Source organism: Gavialis gangeticus, unplaced genomic scaffold (assembly GCF_001723915.1).
Source record: "Gavialis gangeticus isolate Ggan-Ray unplaced genomic scaffold, GavGan_comp1, whole genome shotgun sequence".
NCBI classification, from domain to species: Eukaryota; Metazoa; Chordata; order Crocodylia; family Gavialidae; genus Gavialis; species Gavialis gangeticus.
The window spans coordinates 98,309,543-98,327,259 of NW_017729033.1; the positions used below are offsets into that span (position 1 = coordinate 98,309,543).

General features: G+C 42.4%; 1 protein-coding gene across 2 annotated transcripts in view; it reads right to left on the reverse strand.

Moving 5' to 3' along the window:
- Positions 1-1,194: 1,194 nt before the first annotated feature.
- MMRN1 (multimerin 1) overlaps positions 1,195-17,717 on the reverse strand; it is a 66,667-nt gene continuing 50,144 nt past the window's right edge. For both annotated transcript variants that reach the window (XM_019526620.1, XM_019526619.1), the window contains exons 7-8: positions 3,404-3,550; positions 1,195-2,015 (exon numbers count right to left, since the gene is read on the reverse strand). In XM_019526620.1, coding sequence (XP_019382165.1) covers positions 1,594-2,015; positions 3,404-3,550 — 569 coding nt within the window. In that variant the 3' untranslated portion in view covers positions 1,195-1,593. The remainder of the gene's footprint in view (positions 2,016-3,403; positions 3,551-17,717) is intronic.

Here is a 17,717-nt window from a genome sequence, read left to right on the forward strand (position 1 = left end):
AATAAGGGCCTTATTTCTAGGGACCTACCTAAACTGTGGTGAGATAAAGGGATGTTCATAGGCTGCTTGCTTTGCATGGAGCCAATTTTGCAGTCTTTTCATGGACAGCCCCCGCGCCCTCGCCCTCGCCCTCCTCCCTTTTCCCCACTGATTGGCTAAGAGGCCAATAACTCATCTTCAGACTGCAGGATTGCTTCGGCATTGCATCTGGCTTCTTAAAAGGTGACGTCAAAACTCTTTTGCTTTTCTAACTGGCACCTTGACTGAGTCTACGTCACTAGCTCAGCCTCTCAATAACTCTCTCTCTTACCTTGTGCTCTATGTCTGCAAAGATTCCCATGCTTCCTTTGTATTCTGGTAACCTTTTTTCTTTTCTACCAATTCTACACAAAATTGCGGGAAATGCCATTTTCACGGTGACTGTGGAAACTGCCTATTTTTGTGGTTTCTGCAAAGATCATGAAACTGCAAATTAAGTTCCTACTTATTTCCAGTCAGAATTTGCCTAGTTTCCCTTTTTAAACACTGGAGCTTGTCATTTTTTTCCCTGAAAGATTAAAGAACTGTCTACTACGATACTTTTTACATACAAGATGTTTTACGAAATTATGAAGTAAATATAAAATTGATATACCAAGATATTTGACAAATAATATAACACCAGAAGGAAAACTGACATAATTTGCATTTGATACAATAAGCTATAAAACAGTTCCAAGTTCTATGGTGTTGGTTGTAGCCATGTTCATCTAAGAACATAGGCAGACAAGGTTCTTCAGGTAAATGTAATATCTTTTATTATTTAGTTGGTCTAATAAAAGATATCACATTTACCCAAAGAACCTTGTCTCCCAAGTTCTAAGAAACCTATGCAATGCCTCTGCAGTGAATTTGAGTCACAGAAAAAATCAGGACAATTTAATGCACTGTTTGGAGATAGGGCATTTATACATGTGCTCTCGGAGGGGAGGGAGGGCACTTCAGCTAGAGTGGCTCTGAGAGCTGCTCTAATTAAAGTGCCCAGAGCATCTCGTGTATCAGTATCCCTGAGCTGAAAAATGGTAGTGGGAGTGCATTAACTAAAGCTCATCGAATAAGCCACCATTTTTCAGTGCGGGATACTAATACATGAGACACTGGAGTCTGCTGTTATTATCATGCTTCAGCAGACTCAGTTAATCAAGTCTGCTCTGATGCACTGTAGTTATGAAGTGTTGCTGCACATGTATAGGCACCCAAGGTGAAAGATTCTCCACTCCTTTGTGTAAGCACACATATCTGTGTAACACAAGCACAGAACCAGATCAGACCAGTGTTCTTTATTCACTTACATTGGCTCACAGAGGATGATAATTCTACACTTTGCAACCACTGCACACTCATTTTGTTGAACAGAACATTTCTATATAGTGGTAAGGTTGTGGAGAAACAGGTCTCAGGAGTCCTGAAATTCTGTGTGTCCTGCAGGATGTTAGTGGCTTTCTTTCAGAAACATACATGTTAGGAAATGAATGTATCCAGCAAACAGAAAAAATTTTAAGGTACTACTGTGCTTGCTACTAGATTTTAAGACAGTTGGCATTTATGACTGACTTATGTACGATATAACAAGTAACCAGTAAATGTAGTAACAGGTGGATACTTGGCTGGGATGGATCCAGTTGCCAGTCTGAGCCAGACTTCTTGACCATAATTTAACTCCAATAAAGCACCTCCTGTAATTACTCTATCAATGTACTTGTTACCATTAACATTTTCAGACTGGAAAGCAAGTTTGTCTATTTCATCAACTACCAAATAGCCAGAGAAACGTGGACTGAATGACTCTATGTTATACCCAAAAACATAAACCCCAAGATACGGAACATGAAACTTTCCAGTTGCTGGGCTAAAGGAAGCGCCATAGTTGACATCCAGATTATTAAATCTGATGGGGCCTGGAGCTGTCATCCCATAGGTGTGAGATGCAAAGAAAGCCACCATAGGTGCATACCTATAAGAACCTTTTGAAAAATCTGCAAAGGAATAAAAACAAATGAGTTACATTTCTTGTTTTTTCCCTCCATGTCCACAAACTGCCTTGTAGACTAAAGTCATTGTGAACTGTATGTTAGTTTAAAATAGGAACTGAAAATGACATAGTATAGAAACTTTTCCTAAGGCACTTTGTCAAGTAGCTTGATCAGGTAAAAAAGAAGCAAAATGAGTTCCTAAGCACTGTAGAAAAAGCAAATTTTTACACAATTAGTGCCAAGCATACCTATAAAAGCCGCATTTCAGGATCATAGAATGAGAAGATTAGGGTTGGAAGGGACCTCAGAAGGTCATCTAGTCAACCCCTTGCTCAAAACAAGACCATCTCCAACTAGATCCTCCTAGCCAAGGCTTTGTCTAGCTGGGTCTAAAAAAACCTCCAAGGATGGAGATTCCACAACCTCTCTGGGTAACCTGTTCCAGTGTTTAACTACCCTCCTAGTGAGAGAGTTTTTCTTAATATCTAACCTAAACTCTCCTTGCTTCAACTTGAGACCATTGCTTCTTGTTCTGTCATCTGTCACCACTGAGAACAGTCTAGCTCCATCCTCTTTGGAATGACTCTTCAGGTAGTTAAAGGCTACTATTAAATCCTTGCTCAGTCTTCTCTTCTCCAGACACAATAATCTCAGTTCCCTCAGCTTGTCATAAGTCATATGACCCAGCCCCCTAACCATTTTCATTGCCTTCCGCTGGACCCTCTCCAATTTGTCCACATCCTTTTTGTAGTGGGGGACCCAAAACTGGACACAGTACTCCAGATGTGGCCTCCCCAGTGCTGAATAGAGGGGAATAATCACTTCCCTTGATCTGCTGGCAGCAAGGGAACTTTATTCTTGACTGTTGAGCATTATCAGTATCATTGAGTTGCCCATGGTGGGTACTCAATAAGCCTCTAGGAAAAAGGTCTCTGGTCCCTCTGTTAAAAAGTATTGGTATTTAAAATGCAGTCCAAGAAATGCTGGAGTTGTCATTCCTAGTGATGGGCTTTCACTTGTTAGTAGCAAAATTTCATGACATTTCCTTCAAATACTTTTATAACATTTCTTCCACAGCTGCCTTTCTGCTCAATCTACCAGGGAGTTATCTGGTTTTTATAGATAGGCTGATCACCCAGCTCATTTTCAACCTATGATGTTGGCCATATTAAAATAGTGGATTATGAATCATACGTAGGGATGCACAGGACTTTGCTGCTTGAGCTAAAGGGGTAACTTTTTTAGTAGCAGTACTAGATATATTGTCTTTCAACTAGTTGCTAGCAGAGGACACAAAACATTTCATCAGTCAATTATGTCAGCAAATGATTAGAGCTCAGTGAAAATGGTCACATCTACCTGCTTACTGCATCACTAAATATTATACTTACCAATGGCCAGAGTATTGTCATCCACCAGCTTTGTGCTGCAGTTGACTCCTCCAAAGGGGTGACGACAAGCACAAACAAACCTCTGTTTATCATTTATGCAGGTTCCTCCATTTTGGCAGGGGGAGCTAGCACAGGCCAAATACTGACCTGTTTGAAAGGGTAGAAAAATAATTTGTGTGGATACAGTCAATACAAACTTGCCCACATGAAACCATGTGAAATCCCTCTGCTGAGTTTTGTACTTAGAGCCAACCTCTGAAAGGGTTCAGCTTCCTCAGAACTTTTCCATCCTGTACTCTGCCTCTTCTACCTCCATGCTGACACACTCACACAAGAGTTCCAAAGGCATTAAGCCAGTCTTATCTCCATATTCCCTCTGGAGCTTAGATAGATAAGGAGGATGATATTATTACCCTATTGTTTATGGGCCCATTGTTGTCTAGCATATTTGCACTTAGGGTACAGCAAAAAGCCTTTTTTCCCTCCTTGATTCATTCTCCATATAGGAAGATATTTCAAAAGAGCAGGTTCATTGCTCAGTATTCTTACTGGGAGCAGACACTTTATGCTGTGTCCACTAACAGTGTTTCTCATAGGCTAGGGTAGAACTAACCCCAGTTGAATCACAGAATATGGAATATTTGGCTACTTGAGAAGCACAGTTACTTCAATTTAAAATAAGATGGCTCTCCAAGGCTCTAAGCATATTACCACATTAATTACTTTTGCAATATAGCAAGAGGCTTTAAAATAATCATTTTCAGAGAATCCTTTCTTCCTTTTCATTGTGATAGCCAGCACATATCAAAAACCTATAGAACAAATGTCTTTTGTGATGTACTCGGGTCACCAAATAAGGACCAGTTTGGACAGGACAGGAATCTAGTTACTATGGTTTGGTGCCCTCACAAGGAATGCCACACCTGGATTCTCCTTCTCTTCCATAGTGTGCTCAGGTACCTCCAGAGTTGTAGCAATATTACATGAGGATCAATATTACACTGATCTGTAATATGTAATATTACACAGATCAATATTACACTGATATGTCAGATCAGTGTATCAGAACTTGGGTTATCCTGTTTTGCTCATTCAAAATGTTGCCCCCATTATTTTGAATATGCAGACATGCCCAATTTTGCCTGACAATTTAGAAAGGCATTTGTGAACATGCTGAAGATGAAGAGCTCCCAAGGCTCTTCCAGTTGTATACCTTCTTCTCAGGATGGGAACTTGTAAATTTTTAATTCTCACATAGAATTATGAAATGTATTTTTCCTTGCTGTGATCTTCAGGGCATTAGTCTCAGCTATACTAATACAACAGATTCAGGTCTTAAGACCAGAGCCCAGCAGTTGAAATGATGTATAATCTTGGGAAAAGGCAGCAAGCTGGACAACCTTGATGAGTGTAAATAATAGGATGACAAATCTAAGAGCTAGGTGGGAGTTGAAAGGGCCTTTCATAGAAGTGCTCATTACCTGGGGGGAATGTTGTATTGCCTCTTTTCATAGATACCTCACTAGCACTCATAAAGTTATCTTTAATTTCCAGAACAGGCATTTCAGGTGCTACTGAATGCTACTGCATTCAGTCACATTATTTCCATGATGAATTTGAGTTGACTGAGCAGAATGTTAAAGCTTTTCATGCAATGCCCCTTGAGTTTAGACTGATGAAGCTTATGGATTGAAACACCACAAAATTTCTCATGTGCCGTATGTCCTTTTTTTTCCCTACCACAGCATCACAATAATGCCTGAAATACAGCAATGTAAGAGCGCAGTGGCCAAATGCCACAACACAGCCAGAGATGACGCACTTGTTCTCCCCCACGCTCCCCACCCCCAGTGTTTTCTTTACTTTAGATTTAATTGAACATACATTTGACTCTCACTTTGGACCCTCACGACTGTTTAGCTACTCAGCTATTAACTGTTTGCTGTATGGAAGGAAGGGGGAGTGGCTAATTCTGCATAGTTTAAAAATATTGATTGCTCCAGGTAAACTAGCTAGTGTGGTTGGCACACTGAATGCATTGACAGGTCCATGAATTGGCCTCTGTTTATGTGTATTTTGGCAGACCCAAATGGGAACAAAACATATCTATGAAGCTGACAGGAAAAGAATCTAATGAAAGAACCTATGGTGGGGGTGAGATGGTTATGTAAGGGCCTACAATGGGAGAATTTTACATTAGAGAGGAACACTTTGACAATGAGCTGGTATAAACTGGCCAATACCACTACTGAGTCCACTGGAGCTGGGCCAGTTTCCACTGTAGTGAGTCCTTGGCCCTCCTCTTCTTGAAAAGGACTAGGACAAGGAACATGGGAAATTCAGTCAAGGTGAGGGATGTCCAGAGAGAAGATTATCCTTTATCTGTGTGCTGAAGCATGAGTGTCTGCACCTGTTTTCTTTGTGTTTCCAAAATGCTTGTAGCTCACCTAAGCCAATTCGCCTTGTATTTTCTTTCTTTTTGCTGCTACCCAATGTCAGTAGACTTCCATGCTACATATACCTTCTGAATGTAGTAAAGATATGAACAGACTTTGGCTAGGAAAATATCCCCAAGTATAGTATCTAATCTCTTTTTATTTAAGACTTTACAAGTCATTAAGGCAGATAAGTGGAAGAGGCAGACTTTGTAAGGATAGTTAAATTAAATGTTTAAGGGGCAGAAATAACAGCAGAGGATAAGATAAATGAGGTTACTAGTTACATGTGATACGGTGGGATTGAAGACAGATGCAATGGTAAGGCAGCATTCTGCTACTCTTATTGAGGGCAGGCAGCCAAAGTCTCTCTTTAGGGAATAGTCTGCCGATTGCTGTACAAACAAATCTTCAAACAAGTAATGAAACTCTGTCGGTATCTGTTGGGGTGGCGTTTAGAAGCAAATCAAATATTTAGTAACTTGATGGAACAACTTATTGCAGCTGGTCTGATAATGGAGAGGAATGACTGCAGTTATTTAATTTGGGATTGGCATGAGAGGGAGTGACTTACAAGTAGTTTTTCAGTCCTTGGTTATCAGTAGTGGGGTACCTGTTTGTGACCAATAAAACATGGGAAAGGAAGAGTTTGGAAGCATTTGAAGCCCAACTGGTTGCTGATAGCCACCATTGCTTTCATTCCACAAAACTGTCACAGTGAATCACCTTTAAGTCCACCTGTCTGTATAAGGCCCTGAATGGTAGTGGAAAAAGTAATGGCTTTTGTTATCTGGATAACATGAGCTTGGTGTCTGAGTCCAGTGTATAGGTCTATAGCACAAAAAAAGGTTCCCCTGAAAGCAAACCGTTCATGAGGGCCAAAGCCAGAATGGGCATAGACACTGAATTATCCTTTAGCCTCAACATAAGTTTGCTTGCCAGATCAGAGTTAAGACACCTGGACAATGCAGGGTGTAAGCAGCTTGTACTGCAGCAGTTCTATTTGAGCTACTTTTTTGTTAAACAGAGTGTTAGTGGGTGTATCTACCCATACACTTTACTGCGAAGATGACTAATTAGCTCTGCAAAAAGGTGTCAGCATCTACACATGTGCCTGCATTAGCGTATAGTAAATTAATTAACTCCATTGTTGGATAGTACTGTTTGGCATAAGTACTATCCTATGGCACAGTATTTATACCACCTCAATGCATGTGTAGATGGTGATGAGGGCTGCTTTATGGCTAGCTCCGCACTGTAGCACCTTCATATTCCAGACACCCTCTCTGCCACATGGTACTGTGACCAGGAGGCTGGGGCTGACCCCCCTGGGCCTGCTGCTAGCTCAGGGCTGCTTCACCCTGGCTCTAACTGCCACAGTCTCAGGCGCACATGTATCTGTTGCATCTGGGAATCGCTGACTCTGTCACTTTTATTGTTCCATGTTAACTGCACATTTAGATGCACCCAGTGTCTAGTACTTTCATGCAATGGCTTTCATGAGCACTAAATTAAAAACAACAAAAGAACCCTTTTTCATCTGTCTGTTACTGTAGTAGACTAAATATGCAAAACTGAAACACTGAGGAGTCAAATTGAATTAGAATAACAATCAAGCTCTCACAATTAAAATGCAACATGCAAAACATTCAAATAGGCTTATTTTACTGCAGGCTTGAATGATAAAGCAACAGAGGAAGCTTGCATCTCTGATGGTGAGAATGAAAATTTACATGTAACATGAAAATGTAAGTAAAAAAAAATCTCTATTTCCCAACAGGCAGATGGTAGACTTTATAACATGACCCTTCATTTTGAGCCTGCCATCCTCAGTGAAACAAGTTGGTGGTTTGTAGTAAAATTAAAAGATAGAATATAGCTGATTGAAAGACAACAACATTCAGTCTGTATTGTTGTTATCCATTATTTAACGGTATCACGTGCAATGCTTTTGGGAGTTTGGGTCAGAAACAGGGAGACAGGAAATAAAGTAGAAATGTTATTAAAAGCTCAATAGATTTTAACATCTTGGGTGCTTGATTCTCTGATGACCTGTGAACAGTTAACTTTAGTCATGTCCAGGTTGAGTGTACTGAGATGAAAGGAATGGAAATAAGATACAGAAGATAAGAACAAAAAAGATAACATGTATGTTTATCTCTCCATCTCACTTCTATTTTCCTGCTATCTGCTTTCTCCTTTCAGCCTGACAGCCTGCTGAAGTCCGCTACTTGGAGACATTTTTCAATATTGCTTTGCATTCTTTATTCATTCCTAATTCCCATTATAGTCACCAAGAGACAAAATGTAATGGATTGATTCTGCACTCCTCCTATACCAAAAAATCTTTAGTAATTGCAATATTGGGTCCTTGATTTCAACCTCTCTATAACGTTTTAAAAAAGTGTGTGGAGTTTTGTTAATCCTAACTAACATGCACACCTAGTGCAAACTCATGTAGAATAGTAGTAGGAATAGGTCCACTGATAGCAAAAGACCTAATCAACTGAATACAGACTGGAGGCTAAATCCTGACCCCATTAAAGTCAATGACAAAATTCCCACTCATTTAAACATGGCTAAATCTTGATCACATTAAAGCCAATTGGGACTTTTGCTATTTACAATTGTGCATATGTCACGGTCATGTTCTTTGATCTGTTGCAAACCTAAACAGAAAAACAAATATCTACATGTATAATTAGCTATTTGCATCTCAGTGGTAACTCCTATGGGGCTAATACACATTGCTATAAGCTTCCGTAAAACATAGATAGGAAGAGCCTTCTTGGAAGAAAAATATCCATTGTAAATAGAGAACAGATATATGAGAAGGATAATGGTTGGATGTTTTTTGTTTGTACAAATGCAATAAACAAGTGGCATTGCTAAAGATATATCTAGAGTTCATTCAAAAGGTTCATCACTTAAGAAAATCTTATATGTGTCTTATTTTCAAACCCTATAGAAATCTTACTTGCAAAAAATCCAGGGTTTTGTTATACTTTGCACAATCCTTGCTTTCTATAAGGAGTGAGAGCACAACCAATATTATATAGAAAGCTATTTGTTAAAATTCAGAGTCAAATAAATCATACATAGGAATGACATTTATTCATTAATGCTAAAAAATAAGCTCTTGAAACAGCTGGCAGCTGCCTGTGCTCCAGGCAGGTGGTACTAGTGGCAGTTTCCAACAAAGTGGAAGATCCAATAGGGATCAGAGTAAAATCAGATTTTTTTCTCATTTATTTTTAATTAGGATTGAGGCTTTTGAATTTTCACCCATTCCATCTTGCAATGACAAAGACCATTGGAAAACAGAGATAGCTGAGAACAAGTTGCCGTATTAAACATAAATTATTGGAATGGCTTGGTTTATAACTTGGGTTTTGCAAAGTGCAAAACCTTTTTAGGTATTTTGAAGCATTCCTTTTTAGGCATTCTTGCAAGTCAAAAAACTATTTAATTATTTGCCTCTGGAAAAAGACAACTGTAGGCATGATACTGCAATGGTGGGTTAAGGGGACTTCAGATTACATGCTTTGCTGAATGGATTAGTTTAAGAACATCCTTAAATATTTTTCCAGAATAGGAGCCTTAATGAGTGTCTAACTCAGTAAAGCTGGAGCTCTCAAAAACAAACACAAAAACATCTCAGATGCAGTAAATTTGCAGTTCACTTTCTAAGTTAAATGGGTATCCAAGTATAATATTTTTGCACTGGTCTCTTCTAGACATGGGCATATGAAAATCGTAAATTAGATTACCAGTGTGGAAGGAACCAACAAGTTTCTGTATGCAATGCATGTCCTAAATGAATTTAGCAAAGATCCTGGGAGAAGTCGGAATAGAAAGCGATAAAAGTTCACTTTATGAAAGTGATTAAGTCTCAGATCCTCAAAATACATAAGCAGTAAAATCCCATTTAGGTGCCTAACTAACAATGATTTCAGTGCAGACATTTCCACTCAAAATTTTTACTATTTCAGTAGGACACAGGAACCTAAATAGGAGTGACGTATTTGAAAACTTTTGCTGGTCTGGAGCTGAGGCTTCTAGATTTCTTCACCACCTTTGAAACTGCTTACCCAGCATCTTATTTTTCTTTTCCTTTAGCCCCCTCTACATGCATCACATGATTACTGGGTTAAATGAGCAATTAATTTAGACTGGCTACATGTGCAAATTGACTATCATACCATTAAAAGGTACAGCCAGCTAATACAGTTACAGCTGGAAAACAGGCAATAATTTTATAGTTGGTTTTTACCTGGTTTTAATTTGCACGTGTAGCAGAATCTCCCCTTGTGCCTGGTGCTGACAGGGTTCCCAGGCTCAAGGTGCAATATGTGAGGGGACTTTCAGTTCCAGCAGTGCTCCACCCTTTTTTGTATGGTTCTACATTGAAAAGTGCTTTTGTAAATGTGGCAGCTACTACTCAACTGATCTGTTTTCTGGGTATACTCAGAAGCTGCCTACCAAGTGGATAGAGCCCTTACTCTGCATTTAATTCAGGGCCATGTCCCACATTAAACTTAGGAGGTGCTAACTGCACTTAAATGTGAGCATCCACACCTTTAAACAGTAAAACATCTTATGCGCCATTGTATCATCATAAAGTTATGACTTTTTGTGGGAGAAGTATCTCCAGGTTGTATTAAGTAACACGTGGACAGCTGTTGTCAGACTGCTCCACAGAGATAATATGAGTTCAAGATTCTGGTGTGGTGCAGGGGCTGAGACCCACAATCAGTTGGTTGTAGGTCCCAGCTCTCGCACTGCACCAAAACTGGTTCAAGATTCCTGTGCAGTGCTGGAGCTGGGACTGACCATCAGCTCTGCCAGCAGCAGAGGCCCAGCTCACTCTACGGATCCAGTGGCACGAATGGCCCCCTCTCCCAGGCTCAGCAACTTGTGCTTCCTTCTGTGCGCTACCAGTGGCAGACACCTGGCTCACGCAAGCATGCCAGAGGCAGACAATCCCAGACTGGGCAGCACTGGACTCTGAATGGGGATGGCACAGGCTCCAAGCACTAGGCTTGCATATTTTGGGTTGACATGTGAGCTGAGGCACCCGTTGCCAGCATCAGTGTTGGGGCAGCAGTGGGGGGTGGGTCACAGCCAGGTCCAGCCCTGCCCAGAGTGGCCTGAAATTGTACCAAACATTACCAAGCAAGTGCTCTGAACATGTTCTAACTTTTTAATACAGCACCATAATGCTTCCTATGATCTAAATAAAACATGCTAAGTGTCCCATGTAACAAGGAGCACACATGCTTAGCATCAGGTATGTTAATAATCTTGGCAAAAGTCCCACTAAAGTCAATGGACCCACTTGTGCTTACAGTTAAACAGGTGCTTGCATGTTTACAGAATTTTGTTGTTAAATGAGATCCAGTTGAAGCTCATTTATATATTCTAATTAGAATACTGCAATGTTGCCTCACTATGGCAGAAGGCCACCTCTGTTTTCCCAAAAACTCTGCTATGTGACAATTTGGTTAACATGGTCCCTTCAGAGGGCAGACATCCCATCTCTTTAGGTAACCCTGAGTTGGATACATTCCTGAGGGAGGGGGGAAACCTGCTCCCTCTGCCTGTGTGACTGGTATCACATACCTGGGTGGGAGGCTTAGACTCCCTATTGTTCTAAGCAATGCCAATCTGACTGGGAGGGGGCTAGAGACCCTGACAGTCTACCTGGCAACCAGTGATGCATTTCAAATTGGCTGGCTGGCAGCCAACAGGTGCTGGCTTCCATTGGACCAGGTAAATGAGGTCATAAGGTTTATATAAGTTAAGAACTGCTCAGGAGGAGATGCAGATGCCATGATGAAAAAACTCAGAGAGAGAAGCTGGACCATCTAGAACTTGCTCTCTCTCTTGAAACATATGGACACACTATGAACAGCCTGCCTTCAGAGACAATCTCCACCTGCCTCTGGATGATACTTGTGAATAAGCTACCTGAGATCTAACTAGATATATAGCTTGCAGTAACTCAGATGCATGATGAAAGGCTACCCAGCTATGCCAGTTTGCTCTATGGGATTTCTCTGATATTTCTCTACCCTGTACCCTATTCCAAATCTACTTCTTGTAAGCAATAAAGTTCTCCTTTGTACCTAGTGTGGGAGACTTATTGGGAAAGGAGCTAGATTATACCTTGGGGTCCCCTTGGTTCGGCTGACTAAGGGAGACCACTATTTGTGGTTCAGACTAAGGGAAGCACCCCATGTTCTTGCAGTGAGTCAGACACTCTCAAGGACTACTAGGCCTGTGTTTCCCAGGGGGCACAGAGCCAGGATCAGTCCAAACCCTGGGTGATGGTGGCGTTACCCCCAGACTAGCAGGTGTGCTCCAGGAAGGGGGTCAGCCAGACGTGAGGTGCCCCCAGGGAGGCATTTGGAGTCTGGAAAGTGGTCAGGTGCAGTGAGGTGAATGGCTCAGCACAGGAACAGCCCCTACTGGCCCACCATACCATCATGTGTATTAAGCTCCCTGAATTTCAAAATGGGTGTGAGGACACTTTAATTGAATCTCATTGAATAAGCTTTAGTTAAAGTGCCTCCATGGCCATTTTGAAATGACGGGGGGAGAGGGAAGGGTTAATACATCTGACAATCAGCTTTTTAAATTAGACTGGCTGTCCATGAACTGGTAATTAAAATGTGCCCCCTGACCTTCGAACATGCACATAGGTATCCTTAGGGTGCCTATACACATGCAGTGAGACTGCTCCAATGCACTGTAATTACAGTACATCAGAGAAGACTCAATTAATTGAGTGGTAATTATCATGCTCTAGCACACTCCAGCATCATGTGCATCAGTGTCCCCATGCAGAAAAATGGTGGCAGGGATGCTTTTACTAAAGCTCATTCAATTAGCTTTAAGGTGTCCTTGCTTCCATTTTTCAGCACAGGGAGGCTAATACATGTGATGCTCTGCGTGTTTTAATTAGAGTGGCTCCTGGAACTGATCTGATTAAAGCACTCCCCCTCCCCGCATTGTATAAATGCTAGGGCTGTTGGAAACAGCACTGTTCTGTTTCGACTTCTGTTTCACCATTTCAAAGGAACAGTATTTCATTTTGCTGTTTTGAAGCACTGTTTTGTTTCATTTTGTCAAAACTGTTTTCCTGTTTCGATGCTGTTTTGACGCATTTCGATGTTTCACCCATAGGCTATAATAGGGAATCATGCAAATGCCTATAACTTTGTCATTTCTTGTCTGATTTGAATAAAAAGAGGAGGAAGGGTAGCCCCTGCTGAGGCCACAAAGCCTGTCAAGTTTAAAGGAGATAGATGCAGGTGTTTCTGGGAAACTGCACCTCAAACTGTTCAGAGCAAAACTCATGTCACTTGTAAGTGTGAAGGCACAGGGAGGTGAAAACAGTAGGCATAGTAGCCCCTTCAGAGGTCATGAAGCGTGTCAAGTTTCAAGGAGATAGGTGCAGGGGTTTCTGGGAAACTGCACCTCAAGCTGCTGACAAGCAAAACTCGTGACGTGTGACTGTGTGTGTGAGTGAAGGCGCGCCCTCACTGGCACTAGAGCTTCTACATGACACAGTAGTGTGCCCCAGTGAGGTCTTCTCCCCTACAGCCTCATCACAGTCCACCACTTTAAGTAACAACAGGTAAGTAAGCAGCACAGTAGCACCAGCAGCATCTCAGGCAGCCAAACTGTCACAGAGCTTTTCTTTCCTTTCCTGTAGGAGCTTCTTTTCCAGCAGCTGCCAGAGAACTCTCCCTGCCAGCCCTAGCCCTGTGCTTTAGGTGTGCCAGGGCCCTGCCTCCTTTCAGTCAACTGACTGGGGACAGGTGCTATAGGTTATAGCCATTTTGGTCTAAGGACATGGCACTGGCAGACAAGGTTCTTTGGGTCAATTTGATATCTTTTAGTAGACCAACTAAATAATTGGAGAAATGTATCTTAGCAGGCCTTTGGGTTGAAAAATGCTTTGTCAGGCTGAGGAAGCACCTGCAGTTGGTATGTGTGCTGTTCCTGGATGGAAGGAATAGTGAAGAAGCCAGAGGCTGGCTTGCAATGAAGGCAAGAAAGCCAGTCAGTAAAAATGAAAATGGAGGCAACAGGGGGTGAGGGACAGTTTTGGGGGGCGTGGGAAGAGGGATGTAGCAGGTAAAAGTGGAGAGGTACCTGGGGAGTCAGATGTCTGGCAGGTTGTAGTGTGTCAGAATTCCAATGTCTATACTGAGTTCATGAATTTCTATACCTAAGAGGTTGGTGAAGTACATCCCCATGGGCTCGTCTGTGAAAAGTGGTTTGTAAATTCAAACAAGCACTGAACCTGGCTAACTTCATCACCAGAAGCCAACTTTCTACCACCCAAAATACACCAAATGGATCCAGAACATTCCATGACAAAACGTGCAAAACCTGCCAACAATATCTCCAGTATGGAGATATCTTCACAATATATATCTCCATCAGGGCACTTAGTGCCCTGATGGAAAGTACATAGGAGACACCAAGTAACAACTGCACACCATAATAGGTGCACACCAAAAATCTATCCAAGACAAAAACACCCAACTACCTGTCTCCAATCTCTCAGGCCTGATCCTCAAAGGGAATTTACAAGCCACCTCACTGGTGCCTCCTTCAGCTGCCTCACCAGTGCCTGCAAGTCTGGTGACAGCAGCTTGCCCCAGCCAGGAACATTGATCCCCTGGAACTTCTCCATTTGGTTCTAAAGTTCCCTTACTACAGGGAACACCTGGATAAGGAGGGCAGTGCCAGCATTGAGGCTCTTGGTGGCCTCAAGGAAGGGCTTGAGGACCACCAAGATCTGGGAGATATTATCCCACTCAGTTCTGTTAAGGGGGCTGCTGATCCCAATCTCCCCAAGCAAGGCCATCTCATTGATCGCCTTCTGTTGCTCCACCAGCCTCTTGTGCATCAGGTATGTGGAGTTCCACCAAGTCTCAACATTCTGAATGATTTTGTGCTGCAGGATGTTCAGCTCTGCCTGTTTGTGCCACAGCATCTTGCCCGCCTTGATGGTCTGGTGGAAGTAGCCTGCCACCTTCCTGCACTTGGAAATGAGCTTGCTAGTGGTGCTGGTGCCACTGTCCTGCTAAAGGTAGTGCATGCAGGTACTTGGTATGATGGGGCCACAAGCCACCTGAACCCTGGCCGCTCAGCTAGGGAAAAGGGCTGGCCATCCACAGCGAGCATCTACCCAGTGCTCTTGTTGATTTCACTCACCTTTACAATGTGCCCCCATTTCTGTCTGCCACTCTAGGGTGGCCTGCCTCTGCTTTGGGGGATGGGGGCTTTGGAGCGAGAGGGGGGCTTCTTTAAGGGCATGCTTCCACTAGTTCCAGGCTGAGGAGGAGCTAGGGCAAGGGGATAGTGCCTGTGGAGATGCATCAGCATTCCTTGTTTTGTTCCTTTGCCCCAGCTGGTTTTGGCTCACCAGTGCAGGCAGATAGCATATGTGGGATCATCTGCCAGCTCAAAATGATTCCAGACCACACTACCCGCTTGCTTCTGGGGTGTGGGTGCATGTGCAGATGCTGCCTTTCCCTTTCCTCAGCAGGCAGAGGCACAGCAACTGGAGGAGCGGACTCAGCTGAGCCACTGGCCTCCACAACCTGTACCTCAACCTCCTCCAAAGTGCCTTCTGGGGAAGGAGACCTGGCTCTAGGGGAAACTTGAGGGGTATTGAGCACAAACTCAGATGATTTCCCCTCCTTCACCAGACTTTCTCTTGGTATGGCACTCAGATCCAGCTCTTCCTCTGGCAAAGGAAGGCTCAGCATGGGGAGTGAAATGGGGGTGGAGCAGACTGTCATGCTGGTGCTGGTGCTGGTGCTTGTTGTTGTTGTGGTGGTGGTGGGGGTGGTTATGGCTGGTGCTCTTGGAGGCGATGTAGACTTGGGCAGTGGCACTGCTCTCCTCTCCTTCCTGCCAGTAGAACCGGAAGCCTCATGTCTGCTAGTTGTGGGAAAGAGGCTGTGTCTCAGTTTGGGAGGGTGTGCAGGGACTTACAGCTCTCCTTCTACCCTGTCTTCCACCCCTCCCTGAGGGCTTGCCAGCTGCTGTTCCAGCACACTTCATAGTGGGTTTCATAGTGGGTTTGGTGTGCTGGAAAATCTGTGTTTCCTTATGTAATGTAATCTGTATTTATGTAATACATGTATATAATTGTATGTATGTATTTATGTAATGTATGTATGCATTTATGTAATAAATAAAATATATAAATGTATGTATGTGTCTAATGTGCTTCCAGGTCATCGTTAGGGAGCCTCAGCCTGGCTGCGGCCATGGCTGACTGAGCTGTGCTGCCGCAGTGTCCCTATCTGTAGTGAATAATTTTGGGGTACACTGTTGTACATAGGTATTTCCCCAAATTGGTTTAATGATTGTTATGGTTAGCATCTGTTTACAGCTGATGTTAAGCTACTATGTTATATCATTTATATATTTGTAAATGACATGTGGCTTGACATAAGTTATATTTTATGCTATAGAATCTACATAGTTAATGAGTCATCAACTGGTTTATCAACAAGTGTAGCCAGTTTGATTAGTCAATGGCTAGTTCTTGCATCTTAGGTTAAGAAGCCTTGTTGAAAGGTAGTGAGAGGTGTTAACCTCAGATAAGGTGGTTACATTCCAAAAGAAAAAGCCCTTAGTAGGGAAAAGCCATTAGCCAGACCAGGCACCCAGGAAGAAGGGACTATATCATACAGAGATCCAAATTTTTCACTTTCTTGAATACAATGAAAGAATAACTAAGGAAATATGATTAGAGATTTATCTGTCAACAAGATCAACCTTATGCAAGGATATATATATTACTGTCCTCCTTGGATACAGTATTCAAGGAAGACAGATTTCTATCTAGAAACAAAATTGAATGCAAAGAATATAAATATTTCTGTCCTTGAATAGAATGGGATAGATAAGGGAGTATTGAGAGTTGGGATATTTAATCAGGAAGCCCTGAGAGGAATGTTTTGTTCAGGACATCAAGTCAGACAAGACTCACCAAGTCTGTGAAAAGAGAAAGGCTACAAGCTAGGCAAACTGGTGGAATCGTGTGGATAGCAATGAGTGTATTTAAGAAGTCAGCTGGACTCTGAGAATACCAAGAGAATGTTGCAGTTAGAAAGTAAGCATAACTGATTTCTGATTTTATTTCCTGGTATCTTTGTCTCCAAACCTTACTGATTCTTTCTCTGCTTTGTTACATGTCCTTCTGTCTTATGTAATAAAGCTTTTGAGATGCTGACAATTACAGGTGTACCATTTCTACAGAGACAGCAGATCCTCAATATTTTGCAAATCGGGGGTGAAATCCCATAAAGCTTCCTCTACTAGAGCTGCTAGGTCTGATCAGGGGCTGGGGAAAATGAAATTTGCTGGGGGTGAGGAGTTACTTAAAAGGTAAAATCTAGTCTGCTCCCTGAAGGCATGTAGGAGAACAGTGAGGAGAGGCTTGGGGATCTGGGGTCACCCCAACACTGTTTATCACAGTGTCTAAAATGGGATACATGTGCATTCACTCATAAAACAACAGCACTTCAGCCTTTACCACACAGTCTCTTTCCAGAGGGGTAATAGATTTTAAATTGCAAGTTTCATAGTTTCATAGTTTCTAAGGTCGGAAGGGACCTGAGCAGATCATCTAGTCTGACCCCCTGCCATGGCAGGAAAGAGTACTGGGGTCAAACGACCCCAGCAAGGTGTTCATCTAACCTCCTCTTAAAAACCCCCAGGGTAGGAGCCTGCACCACCTCTCTTGGAAGTTGGTTCCAGACCCTAGCCGCCCTGACCGTGAAATAGCACCTCCTGATGTCTAACCTAAACCTACCCTCTGCCAGCTTGTGACCGTTATTCCT